At 46.8% G+C, this 21507-nt stretch overlaps 1 protein-coding gene across 10 annotated transcripts in view; it reads left to right on the forward strand.

The window, feature by feature from the left end:
- Nucleotides 1-21507, forward strand: part of TRMT61A (tRNA methyltransferase 61A) — a 77058-nt gene that overhangs the window by 28253 nt on the left and 27298 nt on the right. For 7 of the 10 annotated variants that reach the window (XM_042866773.1, XM_042866747.1, XM_042866780.1 and 4 more), the window contains 2 exons: nucleotides 9092-9192; nucleotides 20238-20408. In XM_042866773.1, the coding sequence (XP_042722707.1) occupies nucleotides 9092-9192; nucleotides 20238-20408 (272 nt within the window). Of the gene's footprint in view, nucleotides 1-6313; nucleotides 6404-7039; nucleotides 7183-9091; nucleotides 9193-11072; nucleotides 19718-20237; nucleotides 20409-21507 lie in introns of those variants that run through there. The other 3 variants (XR_006178076.1, XR_006178079.1, XM_042866788.1) reach the window with 3 other exon arrangements.

A 21507-nucleotide genomic window follows, 5' to 3' on the forward strand; every position in this document is an offset into this window, starting at 1 on the left:
CAGTGGCCACCAGCATTCCCACATGGAGAGGGAGACAAAGCCCAGACACACCAGCAAAATGGCTACAGATGTAGCTATGTGTGAAAAGTCTTTGCAAAAGAAAAAAGAACAACAACAACAAATAGAGATAATAAACATCAGCAATTCATTTCTGTGTTTTCCTAACACATTTTGAGAATAAAGACCTTTTTTGTGATTTTAATTCACTCTTCTGTGGAAATTTGACATGATTCTCCTAGAACTTGTAGACATAAACCACACCAGAGTAAAAAGGAAAATATAGAAGCTGTGAAGATGAATCTTGAGTTCAGCCATGGCCAGTCCAAGTGCATCTGAAAGCTGTGACGACAGCAAAAAGGAAAGATTATGACAATTGCACTGGGAACAAACCCAAAAACTGCTTTGCCAATATGTGAAGGCTTCTTCGTTCTGAGAGTTTTCTCAGAGTTTCCTCAAGAGACCACAATAACTCTACACCAAATGTTCCAGGAGATGATGAAGAACAATAACAGCTGCTCTGAAGACCATTGCAAACAATGGAAAGTCCCCAGTTGATTTGCTCAGTCTTGAATCAAGTCCAAAATTCACAGAATTTCGGAATAGAAGTAAACCCAGCCTCTGGACTGCAGTAGTAGCATTAGGGCTGGGAGTAAACTCGCATGACCCCATCACTTAAGCTCTGTCCTACAGCTACTACTGAAAGCCAAGTGCCTAACAAATGCTGTGGTTCAGTGCTGGTCCTGGGGGATGCTGCTCCCCATCCCTTTGCTTGAAGGAGTAGCATGAGTGTCCTTGGGAAGATCTCTCCAGAATCACATCTATCATGCATAGTGTGACGTTGTTTGCTGAATCTCAGTGGGACTGCAGCAGCAGTTTGGTGCCAGCCAACACTCACAGGCTGCCCACGTACTCCCACCAGCACCAGGTTTATGTGAAACCTCCAGCTTGGGCTTGCTGGCACTGAGCCTGGCTACTCCTTTCTCTCACCATCCTCCCCAAGAGCCTCAGAGCCTGCCAGGAGGTGAGAGCATTCACCATCGTGTTGGCCAGAGCTTTGGCAGGACACATCCCTCCTTCACCTCTCTGGGACCTGAAGCAAAATCAGGCAGCACAGTTGCGTGTCTATGGGCTGAGCAGAGATTCCTGATCCTCATACTTAAACCCCGTCTGGAATTCATCTCCATTTACCCAAAGAGCCACTTAGCAACATGGCAAAGAGCTCAAAACCCCATCTCACATTATTTGGAAGCACAAGCTCTACCAACTCCAAAGCATTAATTGAAAGCTCACCCACAGCTTTTCATTCAGGGCTCGTTTTCATGTGCCCCTCCACAGGCAGCACAGTGCTTTGGGGCTGCTGCCAGGCACAGGAGGGCCTGTGGGGCTTCTGTGGCCACGGCAACTCAGGGACAGATTCCCCAGTGACCTCATGTCTTTGCGTGTCCTCGAAGAGCAGGGCAGGTCGGTTTGTGCCCCAAGAGGCATGTTGGCACTTTGGCGTACGAAGGCAAAGCAGTCAGCAGCCTCAACTTTATCTCCTTAATCACCTCCCCAGCCCTACCTATGTCACATGCTGCCACTTCAGACATGATTTCAGGGTGGCTTTTGCAGTGAAGGCTTTATTTGGGGAAAACAAAGCGGTCAGAGGTTCGCACAAATAAACGTGTTCCAGTGTGGGTACAGCCATGCAAAGCTAAGGGTGGGAAGCAGGGTGCTGTGCCCTGGCACCTCAGGGGACAGCAGGACGTGGCTTTGTCCTGCTGGAGGAGCCGTGTGCTCACCACTGTTGTTCACATTAAGGCTTCCAAAGTGCTGTTTTATAATATTGCTTTCTGCTCTGCAGAGGCCTCATGGATCTGATGACAGATAACATACATAAGGCAAAGAGAAGGGTAGTTTGTAAAACTGGCCTTTTGGTGCTTTTTTCAGTAAATTAATGTCTTTCAGAATGCCTCTGTACATTGAAACAAGGATTTGCCATACATTACGTCGTTCAGACCTATGATTTATGTTCAAGCTTTTTAAAAGCCAGGGAATGATCCACTATAATTTAACCCCATCTCCATGCAAAATATGCTCTCCATACTCTGTAGTCTTAGCAACATGAAAGCAAAGCACTCGGAGGTCTCTGAAGCAGAGCTGCAGCACCAAAACTCAGCTGTAAAGCACAGCGTGGCAAGCCCCATCCACTGTGTCAGGCCAGGTAAAGAGTTTAAAGTCCAACCTGGATTCTGATGCTCTTGGTTGTGTGATGGGCACAGCCACATGGCATCTCCACTACCCAGGCAGGAGTTCACATGGTTGGCTCACCCATCCAGGTGTCTTGATGTCTGATGCTTCCATGTAAAAAATTGTTTGGTCATTTATCTCCAGATCTTCCTAAGACATAGCTTGTTCTCAATCTACATGTCAAGAACCTCAGGCACTTTTCTTTGCAGCACACAGGTGAATGAAAATGTCCCTTCCTTAGAGCTAGTACTGTTAAAAAATCGTAATGAGCGTCTCTTATTCATAGCAACGCCTTGTTTTTAAAAGCTGGGCACTTCATATTTAAGTAACAGTTTTTAATGCGTTTTTTTTTTTAGTCTCTTCAGAGACGCAGCTTGCTTTCCTTCCACCTCCCTCCTAAGTCCCTGGAGCACAGGAACACAGCCTTTCACCTACCTCACCCCAAGGCAAATCCAACAAACTACCAAACAGCAGCTATGAGGAAATACCTACACAGAAGCAGGGGAAGAGCGTGCAGAAGAAGGTGAAAGCCAGTTTGCACTAGCAATGGAAACCATTTGGGACCCCTGGAAATCATACCCGGGGGACTCAGCTCACACTAAGCCATTGCTGGGCTTTCTCTCTCATCTTCTGCTTTTAAGGCTCAGTCCATCATCATGTAACACAGATAACGTGCTTTGCCTGCATGACAGCTCTCTGCATTTTGCCTGCCTGCAAAAAGATGAGGAATTGGCATTCTCAGTTAGTTTTTTTTCCAAGCAAGAACTGTCATATTATTTGTAGGTTTTAATGTCACTCTTCTGTTCTTGGGCACCCTGCTCAGTGCTTTTGAAGAGCACCAGTAGTATCGTTAACAGTGATAAGATCTTTATATGCCTGTTGTCCTTGAGGACTTTGATATTATAGTTGCATTACATTTGATGAAAACTTTATCTGCAGACAGTCCTTCACCTTCAGCCTACCAGAAAATTCTATCTTTGACCTTCAAAGGCTTTTGAATTCACGTGCAGCAAAGAAATTGCAAAGTGAGCACGTGACGTGCAGTGTTTGCTAGACCTGCCATTACCAGCTCATAACCTTCAGCTGCTGCTTGTTCCCTCCTCCCAAGCTCTCTGAAATGCCTTCCAGCCCTTCCAACAGTGGCAGTACCGTTGATAGAGACTAAAGGTCAGTGTGGGATGACATAGGAACTGTGGTATCTCTCCACTTCTCTGCCAATATTTCAGGAACCAATTTCCTCATATATCAGGATGTGTACAGAAAATCTCTCTGCCTTATGCAAATACTTCCTATCAGCAGATAAATCCACTTGCACCACCAGGCGCATGCGATTACGGTGCCTGAGCTCGAGGTGACACAGTGGCAGTACATGGTACCATGCACCACAGCAGGTGGACTCCTTCTGCCTGAAAGTTACTTGTACTAACTACAAGGAATGACTCACTGAGCAAAAAATAACCCATTCAGCTCACTGCTGTGCAGAGCACCTCTGAGCAGACCCTCCAGCTGAGCTTACATGCTCCAGGCCAGGATCAGGATGGGGAAACGTGGCCTTAATATTACCTTAAGTGCTTGAGATAGGCAATATAATATGAGTATATATAACATAAAACTGGACAGCTGTGATAGAAGGTGCTACTGTGGCAAGTGGCTCATCAGCAGTGCTTCCTTTTTTCTTAGGACAGCGGCTTGGAGACCACTTTCCAAGGCTGAAGTATTTTTCTCAATAAACCCATGCCTGGGATTTAGGAATCCTCCCTCTGGCAACTTCATCATCAGACAGGAGCAGGAGCAGCTGAAAGATCCCTTCTTGCAATGAGTTAATTTTCTCCCCTGCTGTACTTGTCGTCACTCATGTATATTGCCATTTGTTTCCTGCCCTCCTCCTGCTCAGGGAGCTGCTTAATCACTACCTGCCAAGTCCTGCCTTGCCATATTTCAAGCTGCTAATTTCAAAGGGTGTTATTTGCTCCCTGGGCAGCACGTAGTAAACCAGAGGAGCAATCAATACACGTCGTGAACCGGAGCTCGGGCTGCAAGCGGAAGTGTTGTCTCAAGCAACAGGGGGAAGATAAACCCGTGTTTCCTTCCCACAGCACTGTTGATGGCACATGTGTGCTGATTTGCGTCAGCTTCACACCCCACAGCCCCAGATCCCAATTGCCAATATCCTCTCCTCCCATTGCTCTTTAGGCCCTCCCAGGCCTAGAGGAGTCCATGCCAGTGTGCTCCCCAGAGCCATCGGTTTGGAAACTGGAGAGATTATTCTTCTGAGAACCACTTAGCACTTGGGCAATGCTACAAGAATACAGCAAAACAAAAGCAAGAATTGGACCAGAGCATTCCCTGCTGCAGTTAAACATAAAGGCATTGTCCAGGCTGGAAAGTTGCCTTCTGTTGGAGCTCATTGCTTAACTTGAGGTACCAAAAGCCTCTTTACATGGCAGCTGAACTAGGGCTGTCAGTTTTGCTGGTGACACAATCAATAACTTATGAGGAAAAAGGATGGTAATTGGAAAAGTGGTGGAAAACAGCATGAGTTTGTAAAGCTGGCTATGGAGCTCATGTACGTGGTTGCCTTGGGCTGCTGCTCTGCTCCTCCAGCAATCCCACCTGAAGCAGCACATGGGCCGCCACACGTTCTGGGGCCTGGGCTGGTGTTCCTGTGCCACTAACATGGATGAGAAGCAGCATGGGCACAGAACGGTGCTGCCCAGCCCAGCAAAGGGGCGAGGAGCATTGTGCCAACTGCAAGTGCTTCTAGGCTTGGGCCCTGTACTTAGGCAGCTCCAAAAGCTAACTACTGGTGTCTCACAATTAAAAGGCATCAGCTATGTGGAATGGGGTTGTGTGACAGCTGCACTACCCCAGGGGCATCTCAATAATCACTACATTAATTACATCCCAGCTTCTACACTTTAGCCCAGTAAAACTGAAAACAATATCTTATGCACATGAGTTTTAATTTTTAAGCATTCGAGGCCACAAGAAGAGTTTTTCTTTTCTTTGGATTCTGCCTGGGATGCTGTTTCTGTCCACGAGTGTTTCCACTTGCTTTCCTTACCATAACAATTTCTTGCTGCTGGTGATAGCAATTAGATGTAATGGCAGTCTGTAGGAAGGATGGCTTTTAGGAGCCTTTCTGTAAGTTCAAAACTAAGATCCTGAGTTGACCTATATGGAAAAACTAGGAAAATTAAGGTTGTAGAATGATGTTTTGCTTATGGACACACCTTCTAGAAATGATTCAAATTAGAAGTCAACTATTATTAAACAAGCAGGGTGCTTCCCTGGGGGTGTGGGAGGCACTTCAAACTGGAAGGGTTCCGGAATTTGGGATCTGGAAAATACAGCTCATTTTCACTCCAGATCATGATTGTGCTTCATTTTAATAGCCTGAAGTGGCCTGTTGGGTTTTCCTTGTTTTAGGACTCTGTTTTGGCTTGTGTTGAACTCTGGAGTGCAGCTGCCACTTAGTTGTTATTTTATTTTGAATTTGCTACTTGTATTCTGATTGCCACTGTTGGCCCAATCCTGCCATGACCACTCTCCTACAGGCTGCAGGGATAGTTATGTACAAGCCCCTTCCAAAGCTCTCTTAAGGCAGCAGGGGGATTCTCAGGGGCACCAGAGCAGATCCCAAGTAGACATGTGATACGAGAGCTGCAAGTAATGGAAGGAGAAAAGAGTATAGGAAAAAAGTAAAGGAAACAGAAGGTTACACAGATTGCTCAAAATATCCTCTCATTCCTGCCAGATATTAGTCAGCCTCATCTCCAACCATAACATGTCCTCTCTCACAGTAGCACTGCTTTTTGACCTCCCTCTCCCTCTGCAATCCAATATCCTTTGCTGTGACATCGAAGGTTGGGAGCAGGACCTGGGCTGCTTCATTCACAGCTAAGGTGGAAAGAAAACCTTTGGGCAGTCATGACTAATCTACAGATATCTCACAGCCATCAGTGGTGAAATGCTGGCTGGCTGTGTTGTTCTGTCCCACGCACAACCGAAAAACAGGGAGCACATGTGGAGCTAGCATGCAATTTTCATTAATTTTTCCTTCTGCCTCCACCTCCTCTTGCAGTAAACCACCACTGTGGAGCTCCTAGATCCAGCTGAAGTCTGAGAGATGCTACCATGGCCCTGGATGGAAGGAAATACATTTCAGATGACAGTAAGTGTCATATAAAGCATTAAGATCCCAGACAGAGACCACTGTTAGTGTCATGGACAATAATAAAGACAAGGAGTGTAGGAGAGCGCATGCAGTCTGTGCTAATTGCTCCCACAGCTTTGAAAACAGTGAAGTGATGCATGATGTGAATGGACAAAAAAAAGGACAAAGCTGAGGAAGGCAGCCCTTCTTCCATGATGGAAAGGGAGGAAGCCCATATTGGCACAACAAACCGTGAATAACAATAAAAGCAGCTGAGCCTGAAGCTGAGCTGTTCATGATGAGCTCTTCAGTGACTTTGGATGATCTTCCTCTGCAAAGCAAGGAGGCGGCCTTCTTTTCCTTCTTAGCTGGTGTTTTTCAAGGTTCTCCTGCCACATGACCATAGCACACCGTGCTCCCATCTCCAGGCAGGAATAACCTAAATAAACCTAAATAACAATCAGCACCAACTGTGCTACCCGGAATTAAGCATAGAGGCAATGATGAGACTACTAGAGGTACTATTTAGGACCAGGGCATTGCCAAGAGAAGATCAAAAGTGTTGTCTTTAGTGCCCTTCTTCAAAACAGTCATCAGTACTGTTCAAGAACACTCCTCTTTATATTTCTCTATCTTATCTCCACTTTATTATAGAAAAGTTCTGGCTGAGAACTGAAGTGCCCATGCAGTTGTAATCAAGCCACACAATGAGGGTCTCTTCCCAGGGACACTCGCTGCTGCATTCATGCTGCATTCATGCTCTCTGCTCAGGAACAGAAGTGTCAGCTCAGCCCTGACTCAGGCCCTCCATGCCAGGGATGGAAGGGCTGTTTCACAACCTGATTCAGAGTCTCCTGATGGTCTGGAGAAGAGGTTGTTCCAGTCCTGATTCATGCTGCTGTGATCTGATTCCAAGTCTCCTGGCCCAGTGGGGAAGTGGGACTGTGATTCAGACATCTGAATTCAGAGCAGGCTGACTTGGGACTCCTAGCCTGTGCTATCCCGTGGATGACATCTGCTGCCTAGGTGTTCTCAAGAGCCCTTTTGAGCTGCACTCTGGACCAGATCAATGCAAAGGAGCTGTATGTTCAGAGATCTTCAGGCTGAAATTGCCTGCTGGGCGAATAGATGCTAATCCACCTGTGTGGGTCACTGCGCTTTCTACCTGTTGGCACAACCCCTCCTGACATGGTACCACAGCAGATGCTGCTGGATTGATGCCCTTTGTGTCCTGCTCTGAAGAATCTAATGAGCTTTTTCAGTGTCAACAGCACAGGGCTGCTGGGTTTGGGGCCTCGTACATATACTTACAGGACCTGACAGTGGCTCTTGAATTCTTAATCCTTCTGAGAAGCAGACCATGTGTTCTTTCCAACAAGGATCAGTCTGGACTTTGCTCACTTGGACGTGCCAAAAGGAGGTAGCAGGCAGACAGAACCAGGCAAAATTGTAATCCTTCACAGTATCACTGGAAAGAGGGCCCACAAAGTTCACACTACATTAGAAGTGAACACCTTGGTAAAGCTTCTCTGGTTTTCTCCATGTTTCTCATTCTCTTTGGTATATTTCATTTTTGCCTTTATGTTTAAAATGGAGGTGAGAGTGGACCACAGGATGCAAACTGCTGATGCAGGCTGCCCAGTGCCAGTGGGTGTTTAACAGCCCCACAACTTCAGCATGGAGTGGCTGGAAGCTCCATAAGAGCCTTCATTGTATCCATTGATGAACAATGAGAAGAGCAGCCAAAGGCTGCTGGAGAATAGGGATTTGAAGCTCTTGTGATTGCTTCCAGCTTGATGGGCCCTCTATAAGGACTGATACCGATCAACATTAGGTATACACAAAAATGTCACAGCACTCGAGCTGTCCTCACAAGGCCATGGAGTCAAGAACTGAAGGAAGAGAGCAGGACGGCTCCAGGATCAGCCATCCAGCTGTTGGCAGAAGGCAGGAGTGAGGGGCTCAGCTCTCCAGCTCAAGGCTTCATGCTGCAGAGAGCCCAAACTCTGGTGTTAATGGCAGGGCCTGAGATGGCAAATGCTTCTAAGGTGGAATTTTAAATCACAAAATTCACGCTTTCCTTCTTCTTTTCTAATTTTGCTTCTGGAGAGGAGGTTCTGTTTCAGAAAGGGAAAAAATGCCTGGCACGCCTGAGCACTGCTCATCATGGAAAGAGGCAGAGCTTGTCCTGGGCACTGCAGTTGTTTGCCTTGCTAAAAAAGCCACCACTGCTTATCTTAACTCTGAGCTCTCTGGCATTTTCCACACAACAAGCTGGGCACATCCCAGGGCTGAGGGCTGCGGCGTGGCTGCTGCTGGCTGGGTGTGAACAAAGCACCCGCTGTACTCAGGGAAGTACAATCCCTCTGGGCACCCAAAAACAGCCAGGGATGTCCGTAGGGGGACAGCACGGATTGCTTTGTGCTTACCAGACAGACAAGGGTGTCCCTCCTACTGTGGGATTTCAGGGCGCAGCAGAGCCCTTGGGATGGAGCACCAGCCTCCAAACAGTTAACAAAAAGCAGCACGAGTTGCAGCACAGTTAAATAATTTTTTTTTTTTTTTACATACAGCTGCAATTTGTCCTTCCCTGTCACTAGAACCAAGGAAGCTGGAAGTAAATTGCTTTAGTCAAATCAGGACAGAGCTAAGTGACCAACAATCTGCCTCTGTGTCAACCCTGCATATTACTTTTTTTTTTCCCAGATAGCGATGCTGGCTGAGATGTTTGCATTTGCTCTCTCATTCTCATGTGATCAGCAACTGCTTCACCCTCCCAGTTTCCACCAGGAGAGGTATACTAACAGGTAAGTGATCTATGCAGCCATATTACCAATTTCCTCATCCAGGAGAAGCAAGTGCACTGTACAAAATCATTAACAGTACAGAAGTCTCTAACTGCGGGCTGCATCGACTGCAGAGCAGCAGTATGGCTCTGTAATATTTACAACACGTCTGGGCACATCCAGCTACCTTGGGTGACCTTGCTGATGGTTCATGCAATGCACGCCACTTACCTGAGCAACGTGCAAGCTGAACGTACACCTGCATACGTCCAACAGAGCCTCACACAGCTTTAGTGAGAGCTTTGTATATCCATGTTTCACTTTTTTTCTTACAAAAACATTTCCTGGCCCCTTTTCAACAAGAGCAGAACTGGTAGATCAGGTGGGACTGAGGTAAGCGCAGTCCAGCTGTAACCAGCCAAACAATTGGCTGAGCACAGGGTTTGTACTGAGCAAATAGCCCAGGTCTCACTGGTCTCATTGCGCTCTGCCAGCTCACGATGACTTTCTTTTAGGCTTAGGTGCTCCTGGCACTTTGGCAGAAGGATGCAGCACAACTCCTCCCAGTGCCCATCCTTGTTCCCATCTCTGCCCCCATCCCCGCAGCAGCTGCATGCCGCCCTCTTGGCACCCCAGGCCTGAGCTTGGTTGGCTTCGAGGGGCTTTGTAGGGTGCAGAGACCTGCTTGCATTGAAGAACAACTCTGAAATCAACAAATCAAATAGATAATGCTTTTTTTATTATCTGCTGCCCTGGTGAGGACACAAGAAGAGTAGTGTTGTTTGTGAAAGAAATAGCAATGTCACCAGAGTCTTTATCTGAAAGAGGATCAGACTCTTGTTCCTTCACTTCTGATTTGCGTGCACAACTTTCCAGCCCCTTCTCCTGCATGACCTTCATGCATGGGCCCTGCTTGGAGCTGGCTGGGCTGGGCCATGCTAGGCTGTGCTGCCAGGTGCCTCCCTCCCTCCCCAGCTGCCCAGAAGCTGATTTATGTGACCTTTAAAAAAACCTTCCCATGGACATTTCTTCTTCAAATTACCAAACCTTTGTTTCCTTCCCACTGCCTGATAAGTGCTAATTATACGCACAGCTGCTGAAGTATTCTCTTCCCTACAGCAGGTGAAGAAGATTTCTATCACAGCACATGCTCTGAAACTCCTCAACTGTTTTCTTAAAGTCATTTGATGCTACCTGTCTTTAGCCTTGCAGAAACTGCCTGTCTGTATTTTGGTGGCATGCACAGAATTTCAGGAATGTCCCTGGGAGGGGGGTAAAGCAATGAGAATTAAAGGAAAGCACGGGATCATAGAGCTAAACTGACTGCACAGCTGAGATCAGTGGTCCCACTTTCCTCCAGTATCAAAGCACTTCAAACCTAAGGGCAGAGGCTCTGTTAGGAGTGCCAAAGCTACCCACTAGCTGTAAGCCAGGACATACAGCTGCTATGGACAGGTACCATAGGTGCCATGAACACGTGCCATACCTTGTACCACGTAACTCAGTAGGATGAGTCCAAGAGAACCACTGCATGGCTCAACCTTCAAAATCTGTGCAATGTCATGAGCATACTGCAGAGAGAGGTATGGCGGTCAATTTTCAGTCCTTAAAAGTTTTGCATTGTTTCTCATGCTGAGGAAGGACCAACCAACCCGCCGTTCTGTTTGCAGGGAGGTCAGTGAGCTGCCCCCAAGCAAATTGCCAATCTGAGTTTGTCCTCTGCTAGCTTCAGCTTTATTGGTTTCATTCCAGACACTGATGTCCTACAGCAATTAGTTTTGATTCAAGTGCTAGCACCTCATGCTCAAGTTCAGTGTCCTGGCATCTCATGTGAGACTGACAAGATGCATCACAGCTCAGGGAGCTATCTTAGTAACATTCAGCTGCCAAATATTTTACAGGGGTGTTGATGCTGAGGAGGTACTCTGTGTTATTCGCAAGAGAAGCAGCTTAGAGGACCCACGGCTCTATAACACACATGGGTGTAGCCCTAAAAATAATAATGAAAAGTGCAGAATATGTACTGGCATGTCACCCGAGAACAAAAGGACTCATCCGCAGTGTTCCCTGAGGGATGAGCCATAAAGCGAGGCAATAACACCATATAAAATAATACAGCAAGGTTCTCCAAGGACGGCAAAGGGGAGGAAGTCAAACTAGAGCCATACGAAGCAGAGAGGAGTGTTCCAGCAGGAAATTAAGGAAAGCCTTCAATGTGAGAAGAGGGGGCTGATCCCTGGAGGGAAGCTGAAATGGCACAGCAAGAACATCAACTGCAACGTGACTGCAGGTGTGTGGGACTCAGAGGGTAGCAATGCTCACTGCCAGGACATGCCTGTCAAGGTTTGCCCTGCTGTGCCAGGCCAGAAGGCCGGTCCGTGTGCAGCACTGCCTGGTGCCAGTGAGGTGGCTGCCAGGAGATGCTCTCACCTGCGAATGCTGAACGTGGGCAAGTGCTCATGGCTGCATCTGTGATGGTGAAATATCTACTGTAACTTAATGCATTACTGGCAACCCTACTTGCAAAAGCTGTTCTGAGTATTGGGCCTCTCTGTCTTGGAAATCTAGTACACACGAATGTACCCTGAGCTGGTAAAAGGCAGTCCTGGCCCCACTGCCTCCCCACGTACCACATCAAGAGCAGATCATTATTCACAAATGACTGTATGCAGAGCCATGTCAGCTGAAGCACCATCTGGGCTCGGTGTGGGGAGCTGCCCTGGCTACCAACAGTCCTGGCTGCCCTAGCCCTTCCCTCAGTGGATTTGCATATTGGGTCAGGGCAGCCATTCCAGCAGCTTGATTTGCAGTGGGTAATGTTATTCATGGAGCTGTTTGGGACTGCAGTGCCCAAATCCTTGGTTGCTATTTGTCATCTTCTTTCTCCCTCATTCTTCCTTGCTTTTTACTCCCCTTGTCTGTTTTAAAAAAAAAAAAAAAAAAAGTTTCTTTTGGCTGTACTTTCACTAGGACATTGCAAAGTCAGGCTGAGAGCAGAATTAAATGAGGATAGATGCCAGGTTCCTTTTTTGCTACACACACACACACACACACATACACAAAACCTACTAGAATAGCACTGAGAGCTGTAAATTAGGTCATCTTTGCACAAGAGCTTCCCAAGCCCTTCCTCCAAGCAATGCTGCACAAGCATTTGGTGACGACTGCTTTAAAGCTATCTGGTGCAGCTTGTCTTGGGGACTGGTGTGATGCAGTGAGAGGGTTCCCAGGGCTGCCCCATCCCCTGTACAGAGACATGAACTAGGATCTAGATCCACTCTTCTGAGGGTGCACAGTCAGGGAGAGGCACAGGAACCCTAAGGCTAGATGTGACAGCCAGAGGAGAGAGTCAGCATGAGTATGGGGGAAGGAAAGTCTGCATTTAGGGAAGGTGGGCTGCAGAACCTCTTGGATAAGCAGCAAAAGTTTGGTAAAGGTGAGGAAGGAGCTTGCCTGTGGGACATTCCCATCCAGACCTGCATGGCTTCCAGCACACCACCACAGTGGCTCAGAAGTGCCTTTCAACTTAAGCCATTCTGTGATATTCTGATATTCTAAAAGCACATGCAGCATGCTCACCCAGCCTCCAGTGACCCACAGCTCAAGGACTCGGGTGACATCTGTGTTTAATAGCCCGAGGAGTACCTTCCTTGAGTGAGTCTGTCTAATCGCTCCTTGAATCTGTATAACCTTGGGGCAACGTGTTCCATCCTCTAAGTACGTGTTTGGTGAGCGTACAGCCAGCCTCATGATGACTCTCAGCTGGCCTCCTTGCAGCCCTGTCTGCAGCTCTTGTCCTTTGGGAGGCTGTGGACTCACTTTTGGGGTGACTTAGTAGTCCTCTGCATTGTGAAAGACACCGTGCAGGTTTATGAAAGCAGCTTAGAGCAAGGGAATCGAGCCAGGCTACATTTCAGTAGCACAGTTTGGATCTTTCTTTAAGTCTTGCTTCCTTGAATCTCCTTCTGGCACTGCCCCATTACCTGCATCACCTTCAGCCCTAGGACCTCCGCTCCAGCCCCTTCTCTGGCTGTGAGGCCTCCTCCAAAAGGCAGCTGCTGGGCTTACGCCATGCTGGGAGAGCTGAGAGCTGTGAGGGGAAGGCTGATCCTGGGAGCTGGGATTTAGGAGCCCTTCAGCAGCTCTTGTCCCTGCCTCATCCTATGTTATATCTTCAGCACTGGCTTCTCCATGGCAGGAATAGCTCCTGCGTTGGGGACAGGTACACCAGGAACAGAAAATGGAGAAATGGATCCAAGTCTTCAACCATTAATGGATTAATCAGGACTTGAGAAAAGTAATTTGTAACTTGGCATTATGCTTGGGTAAGCTGGAGAAGCACGTCATGTGGGGAGGAGAAATGGATGAGAGGATAAGCTGGAGAGCAAGAGATCAGAACAGGCAAAAAACAGAAAGCCCAGTCCAGAGCCAGGCTGGTGTCCCCTGATGGGCAAAGGTCCCCTGGGCTGCACAGCTCCACTGTGCCTCTCGTGGTGGCTTCAGGCACCTACAGAGCTTTTGGGATCTGGTGGAATCCTTTCTAAACCCAACTGTACCCTGTACTGCAGCAGTCTCCACAGAGGTCTCCTGGATGGGAGGGCAGTGGTCCCAGAGTCCATCCAGGAAGAGAACAGTGAGAGAAATCTTGCTCTGGCATATATTACAAGCATAAGAAAATAAATGTCAAAACCTTATCACTATCTTGGCTCTTAGAGGAGATTTTGGAAGGGCGCTTTTGAGATCTTTGCAAGCTCTGGGCTGGTAAGAGGAGAATGAGCTCTTTGCTAGGGAGATGGAGAGCTCTTTGCTGCCTCCTGCTCACCTTCCTGGAATAAAGGCAACCGAACCTACAACAGGTGAAGCAGAAACTTTTTACCTTAACCAGCAACAGTCTTTGGTTTGCTTGCCTCACAGAGGCCACCTGGAGCTCCTGCAGCGCTGTGGGACAGGGTTGAAACCTACAGTCAACAAGAGCTGACAGCTCGGGCCTCACAGCCCTCTGCTTATTTACACAGTGCTGTCCTGTTTGGATGGACTTGGGGCAGGATGTGGTCTGTAGTAAATACAGGAAAAGTATATTTTCAGTAAAAGGGCTGGCAGTTTTGAGTTTTAACTGAAGCAGCCCCGCATGGAGTCCTCCCCATGTTGGCTGAGGAAGGCACTGAGGGTTCCCTCTGCACAGTGCTATGGTGTTGCTGTGGTAGTTTGAGTCTCCAAACTATAGAGTCAAAGGTATTTCATGCTAAAGGAGACCACAAATCATCTGGGAAAATATATGCATGGACTCAAACCCTAACACATCTCTTGATAATTTTCTTCGACCTCATGATTGAGCACACATCTCAGTTGGAAAGTTTTACAGTGTCAGTTGTGCACCAATCCTCATAGTTCAACTGCTGCTTCTTGGCTAGGGAGCAAGAGGGATATTAAGCAAACTCCAGGTTGCAGCCTCTGGCTCTGTAATTTCAGGATTCCCATGCTCAAAATGTCTGACAGCCTATACAGGGATTTACCATATAGCACTGCCCCCTGCTGTGGCTTCACGATCCCCACACGTTTCATTCACAGTCCCTCCTGGTCGGTGTCATCTGCCAAATAAGGACAATTTCATGAAATTCTGGGCTGCTCGGTGTATTTGTCTCCTTGATGTCCCACGAGTCTCCCATAACATAGAACCTTCCTCAAAACGTCGGGAGGAAGAAGAGACAGCAGAACAAAAGGGATGAAGGAGTGACAAGGAATTTAATTCCTCTTTAACGGAAATCCCTGGGTGATACCTGAGACCTGGGGGCATCTGAGCAGCAGCAGCTGCAGCCCAGCCTTTGTCAGCAGGGTTTACCCCACAGTGCAGCAGGTGGGACTGATGGGGCACAGCTGCCTATGCTAATGGGACAAGCCCAAGTGAAGTGGGTAATTTCAGTCAGTGATGTGAAGTACAGGTCTCTGAAGTACCACCTGGGCACAAGTGAGGTGCACTGGGTTGAATGCTCAAGCACGATGCTGGGGAGCAATGGTCCTGCATGGCAGTGCGAGAGGCACTGTGGGGAATCGCAGAATTACAGAATATCCCCAGTTGGAAGGGGCCCACAAGGGTCACTGGGTCTGTCTCCTGGCACCAGCCAGGGCCTCCCGCAGCTTGGGAGCAGCACTAGGGAGCTGGGGCCATCTAAATGCTACCGTTAACACACTCACAACATTTTCCCAGCCAGTCAGGACACAAAACTGCACTCCAGTATCATTGTATTTGTGGTAACCAAAGCCTCTTACGCAGTCATCTACCTTGCTGGGGCTAAGCAAGTTCTCTTGGCACAGTATAATTTTTAGCATGATTCTCTTTCCAGCATTGCCAGGGCTGATGCTGAAAGTCTCTCCAACCGTTCAGCCGTGCTCAGGGTAGGCCTGGTAACTCATCTAATTTCTGGTAACTTGAGCTGCCTTCGTGTGACTGCTGTGCCTGCAGCTGTGCTGTGGGACCAACAGGGTTTATGGTGGATAATGGATTTCAAAGGTGCCCTCGTCCCATGGAAGTGATTCTGTTCTCATTTCTGGTACGTGACCATAGTAGCTAAAGGCCCAGCCTTTCACCTGCTGAAATCCATCACAGCCTTGCCCTTGCCTTGAAGAGAAGCTGGTATTGACTTTCAGTTAAAGAAGGAAAAGAAAAGATATAAGAATGCAACAAATGCACACAGAGCATACCAGAGCCCTGTCGGCATCCAAGCAGCAGGAGGAAGAGCTGCAATTTTTGTAAACAGAGCACAGGGAGAGGGCAGGAAGTTTTGGGAAGTGCATACATCCTAGATTAAATGAGATTAGCATGCATTTATTCAGAATAAACCACGAACTATCTTGGCAAAAAGTCTACCCTACAGTAGATTGTAAAGTACTGGATGGTAGGTTGTAAAGTGACTTGTCAGATAATTCCTTGATTGGCAGATAAGAGGTGGCTGTTGTAGCGTGATTCACAAAATGGAGCCCTGGGGCACCCTTACCTACAGAACAGCAATTCCACCCACACCACCAAGAAGCGGCTGGAAGCAAGAGGAGAGTTTCTCGCACAACTGTGATTGGCACCCTGGAGAAGCAGAGACTGAGATGGCTCTCAGAGGGGTGTGTTAAACCAGAAAGAATGCTTTTTTTCGTTTACATTCATCCTGGGAAAAAAACTTGGTGTTGTTGAACTGCCAAGGCCACTGGAGTCATCATAGCATTCCCTGTTGGTTTAAGAAACACAAAGCTTGATTGCACATCATGGCTTCTTCTTCGCCTCGTCAGCAGCTCTCAGAAAATGGTGGCATCTTTCTCTTTGTAGTGATGTCTGTGGCTCAGCTAGGAACAGAAATAACAAGTACTGAGGAACATCTCTGCAAGCTTGGAAAAGTCACCAAGGAGATGCAGAGCAAAGCATATCTCTGCATCCTGTGTCCACTTTCCAGAGCTGCTCTTCCTAAGAAAGCAGGAAAGACATGGGAATTCTTCTTTTAACCTCTTCTTCCATTTATTTTATTGATGCTGCCAATAAATTAAATGTATCCAGTTTATAGGAGAGTGAAGTTTTGCAGGGATTAAAATGGGCTGATATTATGTCATTGAAAAATCACTCGGCTTGCCACCAAATCAGCTCAGCATTGCCCTGCACAGATATTTCTGCCTGGGAACAAAAGCAAGTCTAAAAGTCAGAAATGAGAAGACAGCTGGCAGGTTGAAATGAAGAAAGAGAGAAAGCCAGCTGCCCCCTGTGGGGACCAGACATCTTTGAAATGAGCCCTGCCAGACCAAACAGAAGTCCTGATGCTGGGCTCTAGCAAAATATTAGCAAAGGCTGAATCCTGTACTCCTCAAGACTGTGGTATGTATATAAATGTAAGCTGAGAGTGATAAACGAAAGAAGAGCGTGAAAGCTGCCACTCGACACTAATGCTTGTGTCTCACTGATCCCTCAGCACATCCAAGAGAAAGGGGGTGAGTCTGCCCTGGCCCTGAGGCTGGTCCCACCAAGGAAAGGGAATTGCAGCCTCCCCCTGATGCCAAACCCCTGCCAAGGACTGAAATCTCAAAACCAGGAGGGTTTTGACGTGGGGTTCACCTTTTCCCTGCTGAGGGAAGATGCAAACCTGCTTCCTTTCAGCGTGGCTGTTCACACAGGACATGGGCTTATGCTCAGGCTTTGTGCTGCCATCATTATTTTTACCAAGGCGTGGATTTTATTGCCATTTGCAGGAGTCAGAGTGTTAATGTCCATTAACACTTAGTACTGCTATCCATATGGGTCCTACTGTGTCTGCTACATAGGAGAGATTTAACAACAGACCCGAGCTTATTTGCTCACCAATAAGTATTCAACACGGTAGCTGGTAAATTTCTCCTTAACTACTTTATGAAGTTACATTACTACCTCTCCTACTGCATAGATTATACTGGTATAATTGGCATGCATGTCATTCCATGACTGGAAGAGTCACTCCATTTCTGCTCGGGAATAGCTATCCCAATACAGATGTATTTATAACAACACATCTGTGCCCGCTCTAGGGGAATTATACCACTGTAGTAGTAGTGCCTTCCTGTGTGCACAGCTCAGCATGGTGGTATCTTCCAGTCAACAGAAGACATTAAGGATAATGATGTCTGTTACAACATGGGTTTTGCTCCAAGGAAGGCGCACCCTTCCTCCAGCAACACAAGGGTTTTATTAAGATAGAAAAACAGGTGATTCCTAATGTCAAGAGAGATTCTTCAAATTGTATCTTTCCTCCACCGAAGAAAACTGTTGAGTACTTTTTTTTTTTCATCCAACAGTAGCGAGTGCAATTGAAGACAGACAAACCTCTGGCTTGTCTTGATTGCCTCATTGCTGACCCGAATAGCTGCCTTGTGGTTTGGTGGCATGAGCAGCCAGTCTGTTTTTCTGGGTGATGTTGGGTGGGGGTATAATGGATGAACAGCCCTCTTCCTGTGAGCCACGCAGGAGATTGCTCCTCACCGACTTTGTGTCCGTAGTGCTGTGACCATCACTGCCCATGCCCAGGGACTGAGCCTCTCTGTACCCCATGGACCCCCAGGCTCTTTCAGCATCTTACACCTTAGCAAGAGTTTTGTCTACATCAGTTTTCGTTGTTGTAATTTTCCTTCTTGAGATTTCAGAAGTGCAGCGCAGCCTTCGCCTCTTCAGCTTCCCTCTGACTTTAAAAAGCCTCCCTGCATCACTAACCATCTAAACGTTTGCTATTAAATTATCCATCACAGCTTCTTCTGCAGCAGAGGGAGTTGATGATACCGTCTTTATGGAGGATAAAAATAGCCAACGTCACATGCAGCAGCAGTGGGGAAGGCTGAGGCAAGGAGAGCAAAGGCAGCAAAACTTCTGCCTTGGTTGCAGTTGTCCTCCCTCACCTGCAGCCATTGGGAATTGGAAAAAAAAGATTGAGCTCCTATAATTGATTGAAATGTGTCCAACACTGTCTGAATTTACACTGAAGTCCTTCACATGGCAAGTGCTGGATACTGCAGGTTTCTCACAGCAGCCTAAAAACTCCAGCAACTCCAAATTGTGAGCAGTGCCATCAGAGAAACAAGGATTTTGCATCCATCTCCTTTCTGTTTGGTTTCAGAACAAGTGTCAATTGTATGTGTGCTACTAGGACTGGGATGATGATTTCAGAAGAGGTTTGCTGATATTCTAAGATCTTCATAGCAGCTCAGTGAAAAAAAAATCAATGGGAGCACTTTTCCCTGTAGGTATGCAAGTTTCGATATTTCTGGCCCAGAACTCTTCTTGCCTGGGGCTAAAGCTCTGCAGGGCTGCAGAATGGACCCCATTATCAGCTGCTGTTCAGGAGACAGCAGAATACAGTGCAGGAATTTCACATAAGTAAAGACAAAAGCGTAGGCTTTGCGTAGTTGTCATATATCCTCATCCTACAGTGCAATAATTGCTTAGAAATAGAGAAAGAATCCCTTACACTTCCCCAGCACCTTCAGGGCACTATCAGAAGTCACACACCCCACAGACCCCCCAGTGCAGCAGGGACATGCCAGGCTGAACAGGAGTGTATATATTTATCTGAGAGATTTTCTATGTGCAATATTAAGTTTCTGTTAAACAATAAGTGGGTGTCTGCAGCATGCCTATCTCAGAGAAGCTCATGCTCTGCTGTTTCAATGCTGTGCATAGAGCTGATGGCCATCCTTCCCCAACAAACAGACATTTAGAGAAGCTTATCATAGAATGGCTTGGGTTGGAAGGGACCACCAAGATCATCTAGTCCCAGTTCCCTGCCCCCAGAAGAGGCACAAGGGCAGGGAGGAGAAAATGCAAACACCCCGAAACAATCCCACTTTGCTAGAAGTTACATCTGCAACTTATAAAGCAAACGCCATGGTAAATAGCTATTAGTAAGGCTGAATCATCTCCCCATCTCTGCACATTTTCGCTTTGACATTTGTTGTCCTTTTTCTTCTGTTTAATGAGTGAGTGAAATACATTTGAAACTCATGTCTGTGCATTGAAGCAGTTGAAAAGCTATTTTAAAGGGAAAAAAACAACATTTAGAATGGCTTAAAGCTCCTCAGTGCAAAGAGAGCTCATAGAATGATACTTTCAGTATGTGAAATCCTATTCTGCATTTTATTCTGGTTTATAGCAAATAAAAAATAATAAATCTGAAGACCAAAGCTACTGAAGCCTCATTTTCTCTCTGCCTTTTATTCCAATCAGCTATACTAAATGTTAACAAACCAAACTTTACTCAGGTACACTGAGCTTTGATAGAATCATAGAATCATTAAGGCTGAAAAAGGCTGCTAAGATCATCTAGTCCAATCATCAACCCATCACCACCATACCCACTAACCATGCTCCTTTAGCTTTACACACTTTGTCTATGAGATATGCCTCGAGATATTAAACATTTGTCTCAATTTTGAGATACGCTATTCAGGAGAAAACTGAAGTTAAATGACATCTGTGAAAAAAATAGTGAGCACTTCATACCAATGAGTTTTGAAAAGTAGCCATGTGATGGCCAGTTTCAGTATTACTAACATTCCATTCACCCTTTTTCCAGCCCATTACCAGTACCAGGAAAGAACGTGTCTTTCTGCATCACCTCCATTTGGAAGGGATCCACAAGAATCATCAAGTCCAACTCCTGGCTCCACACTGCACGACTCAGAATCTCACCAAAATCTTCACAAAGCAAAATGGCTTCACAACCACAAAGAACTTCAACCATTGGGTAAGGCAAAACAACCCAGTCTGCACTTGTGTATCCTTCACATACTGCAGGTGTGTTGGCAGCAACCAGTTGTTGCAAGTTCAGAGTCAGAGTTGCTGCTTAGAAGGTGATGACTCTTCATGGGCTTGCAGAGTTTGCACCAGAATGTGGCAGGATAAATCAGACCTGAAATCTGCTTGATATTTGGAAACTGGATAAAGTCTTCAATGGAAAAAAGTATGCCCCTGTATGGGAACTGCTGAGTCACGGCCTGAACCTCTGATTGATCACCTGAGGCGAGCCATGAGTCAGCCAGAGGAGCACAGGTGAAGGCAATTCACCTGTGCTGCCGGAAGGGGTGGAGCCAGGCTCCACCCCTCCTGGACCTATTTAAGAGCTGGCTACCACAGGGGAAGGATCTCTTCTGGAGATCCTCCTCTTTTGGTATCTTCTAGTGAGCTCAACCCAAGGGTAAGCTCTTCTACTTATTCTCTTTTGCGATCCTTGTTTGCTTTTGCCTTACTCTTTTGATTATATTGCAATTATAACATCTTGGTTATACAGCCCCTAAAATTATTTCAAAATTAGTTTAATAGGATGCAGAAATACAACATAAATCTGGAAAATCTCAACAGTCAACTCAGCTTTCTACAAACAGACAGTGAAAGCAGAACTAGAAGCCTGTGTGTTTATCAGCACTGGGAGCTGACCCTGGAGTCCTGTAGGGAAGGCACAACCACAGCCCAAGACGGTGGTCTCAGTGATGCTTCATTTTGCACAGGAGCTGTGCTGTGAGACACCGGCTCATGCTCTCAGCTACATAGGAATCCTTGGGAGAGCAGCAGGATGCTTGTCAAAAGCTGCAGGATATGTTGGGAGTATGAAAAATTACTCTTTGTTATCCAGTGACAGGCTTGCCTGTGAGAGCCACTAATGTGCTTTCACAGAGTCTGTGAGGTGATGATCAGAAGTGTCACTGAGTGTTGCATGGATGCTGAATTTGGGGATTAGTGCCAGCTACTGAATTACCTGTTCCAGCAGGTAGAACAAATGCACTGAGCTAATTGCAGCACAGTCTTGGTGCATCCAGCCCAAGAGATCTGCGAGGCACTGGAACACA

The sequence above is a fragment of the Lagopus leucura genome, unplaced genomic scaffold (genome assembly GCF_019238085.1).
Source record: "Lagopus leucura isolate 7727_CA_CO unplaced genomic scaffold, USGS_WTPT01 Super-Scaffold_1, whole genome shotgun sequence".
Classification (NCBI taxonomy): Eukaryota; Metazoa; Chordata; class Aves; order Galliformes; family Phasianidae; genus Lagopus; species Lagopus leucura.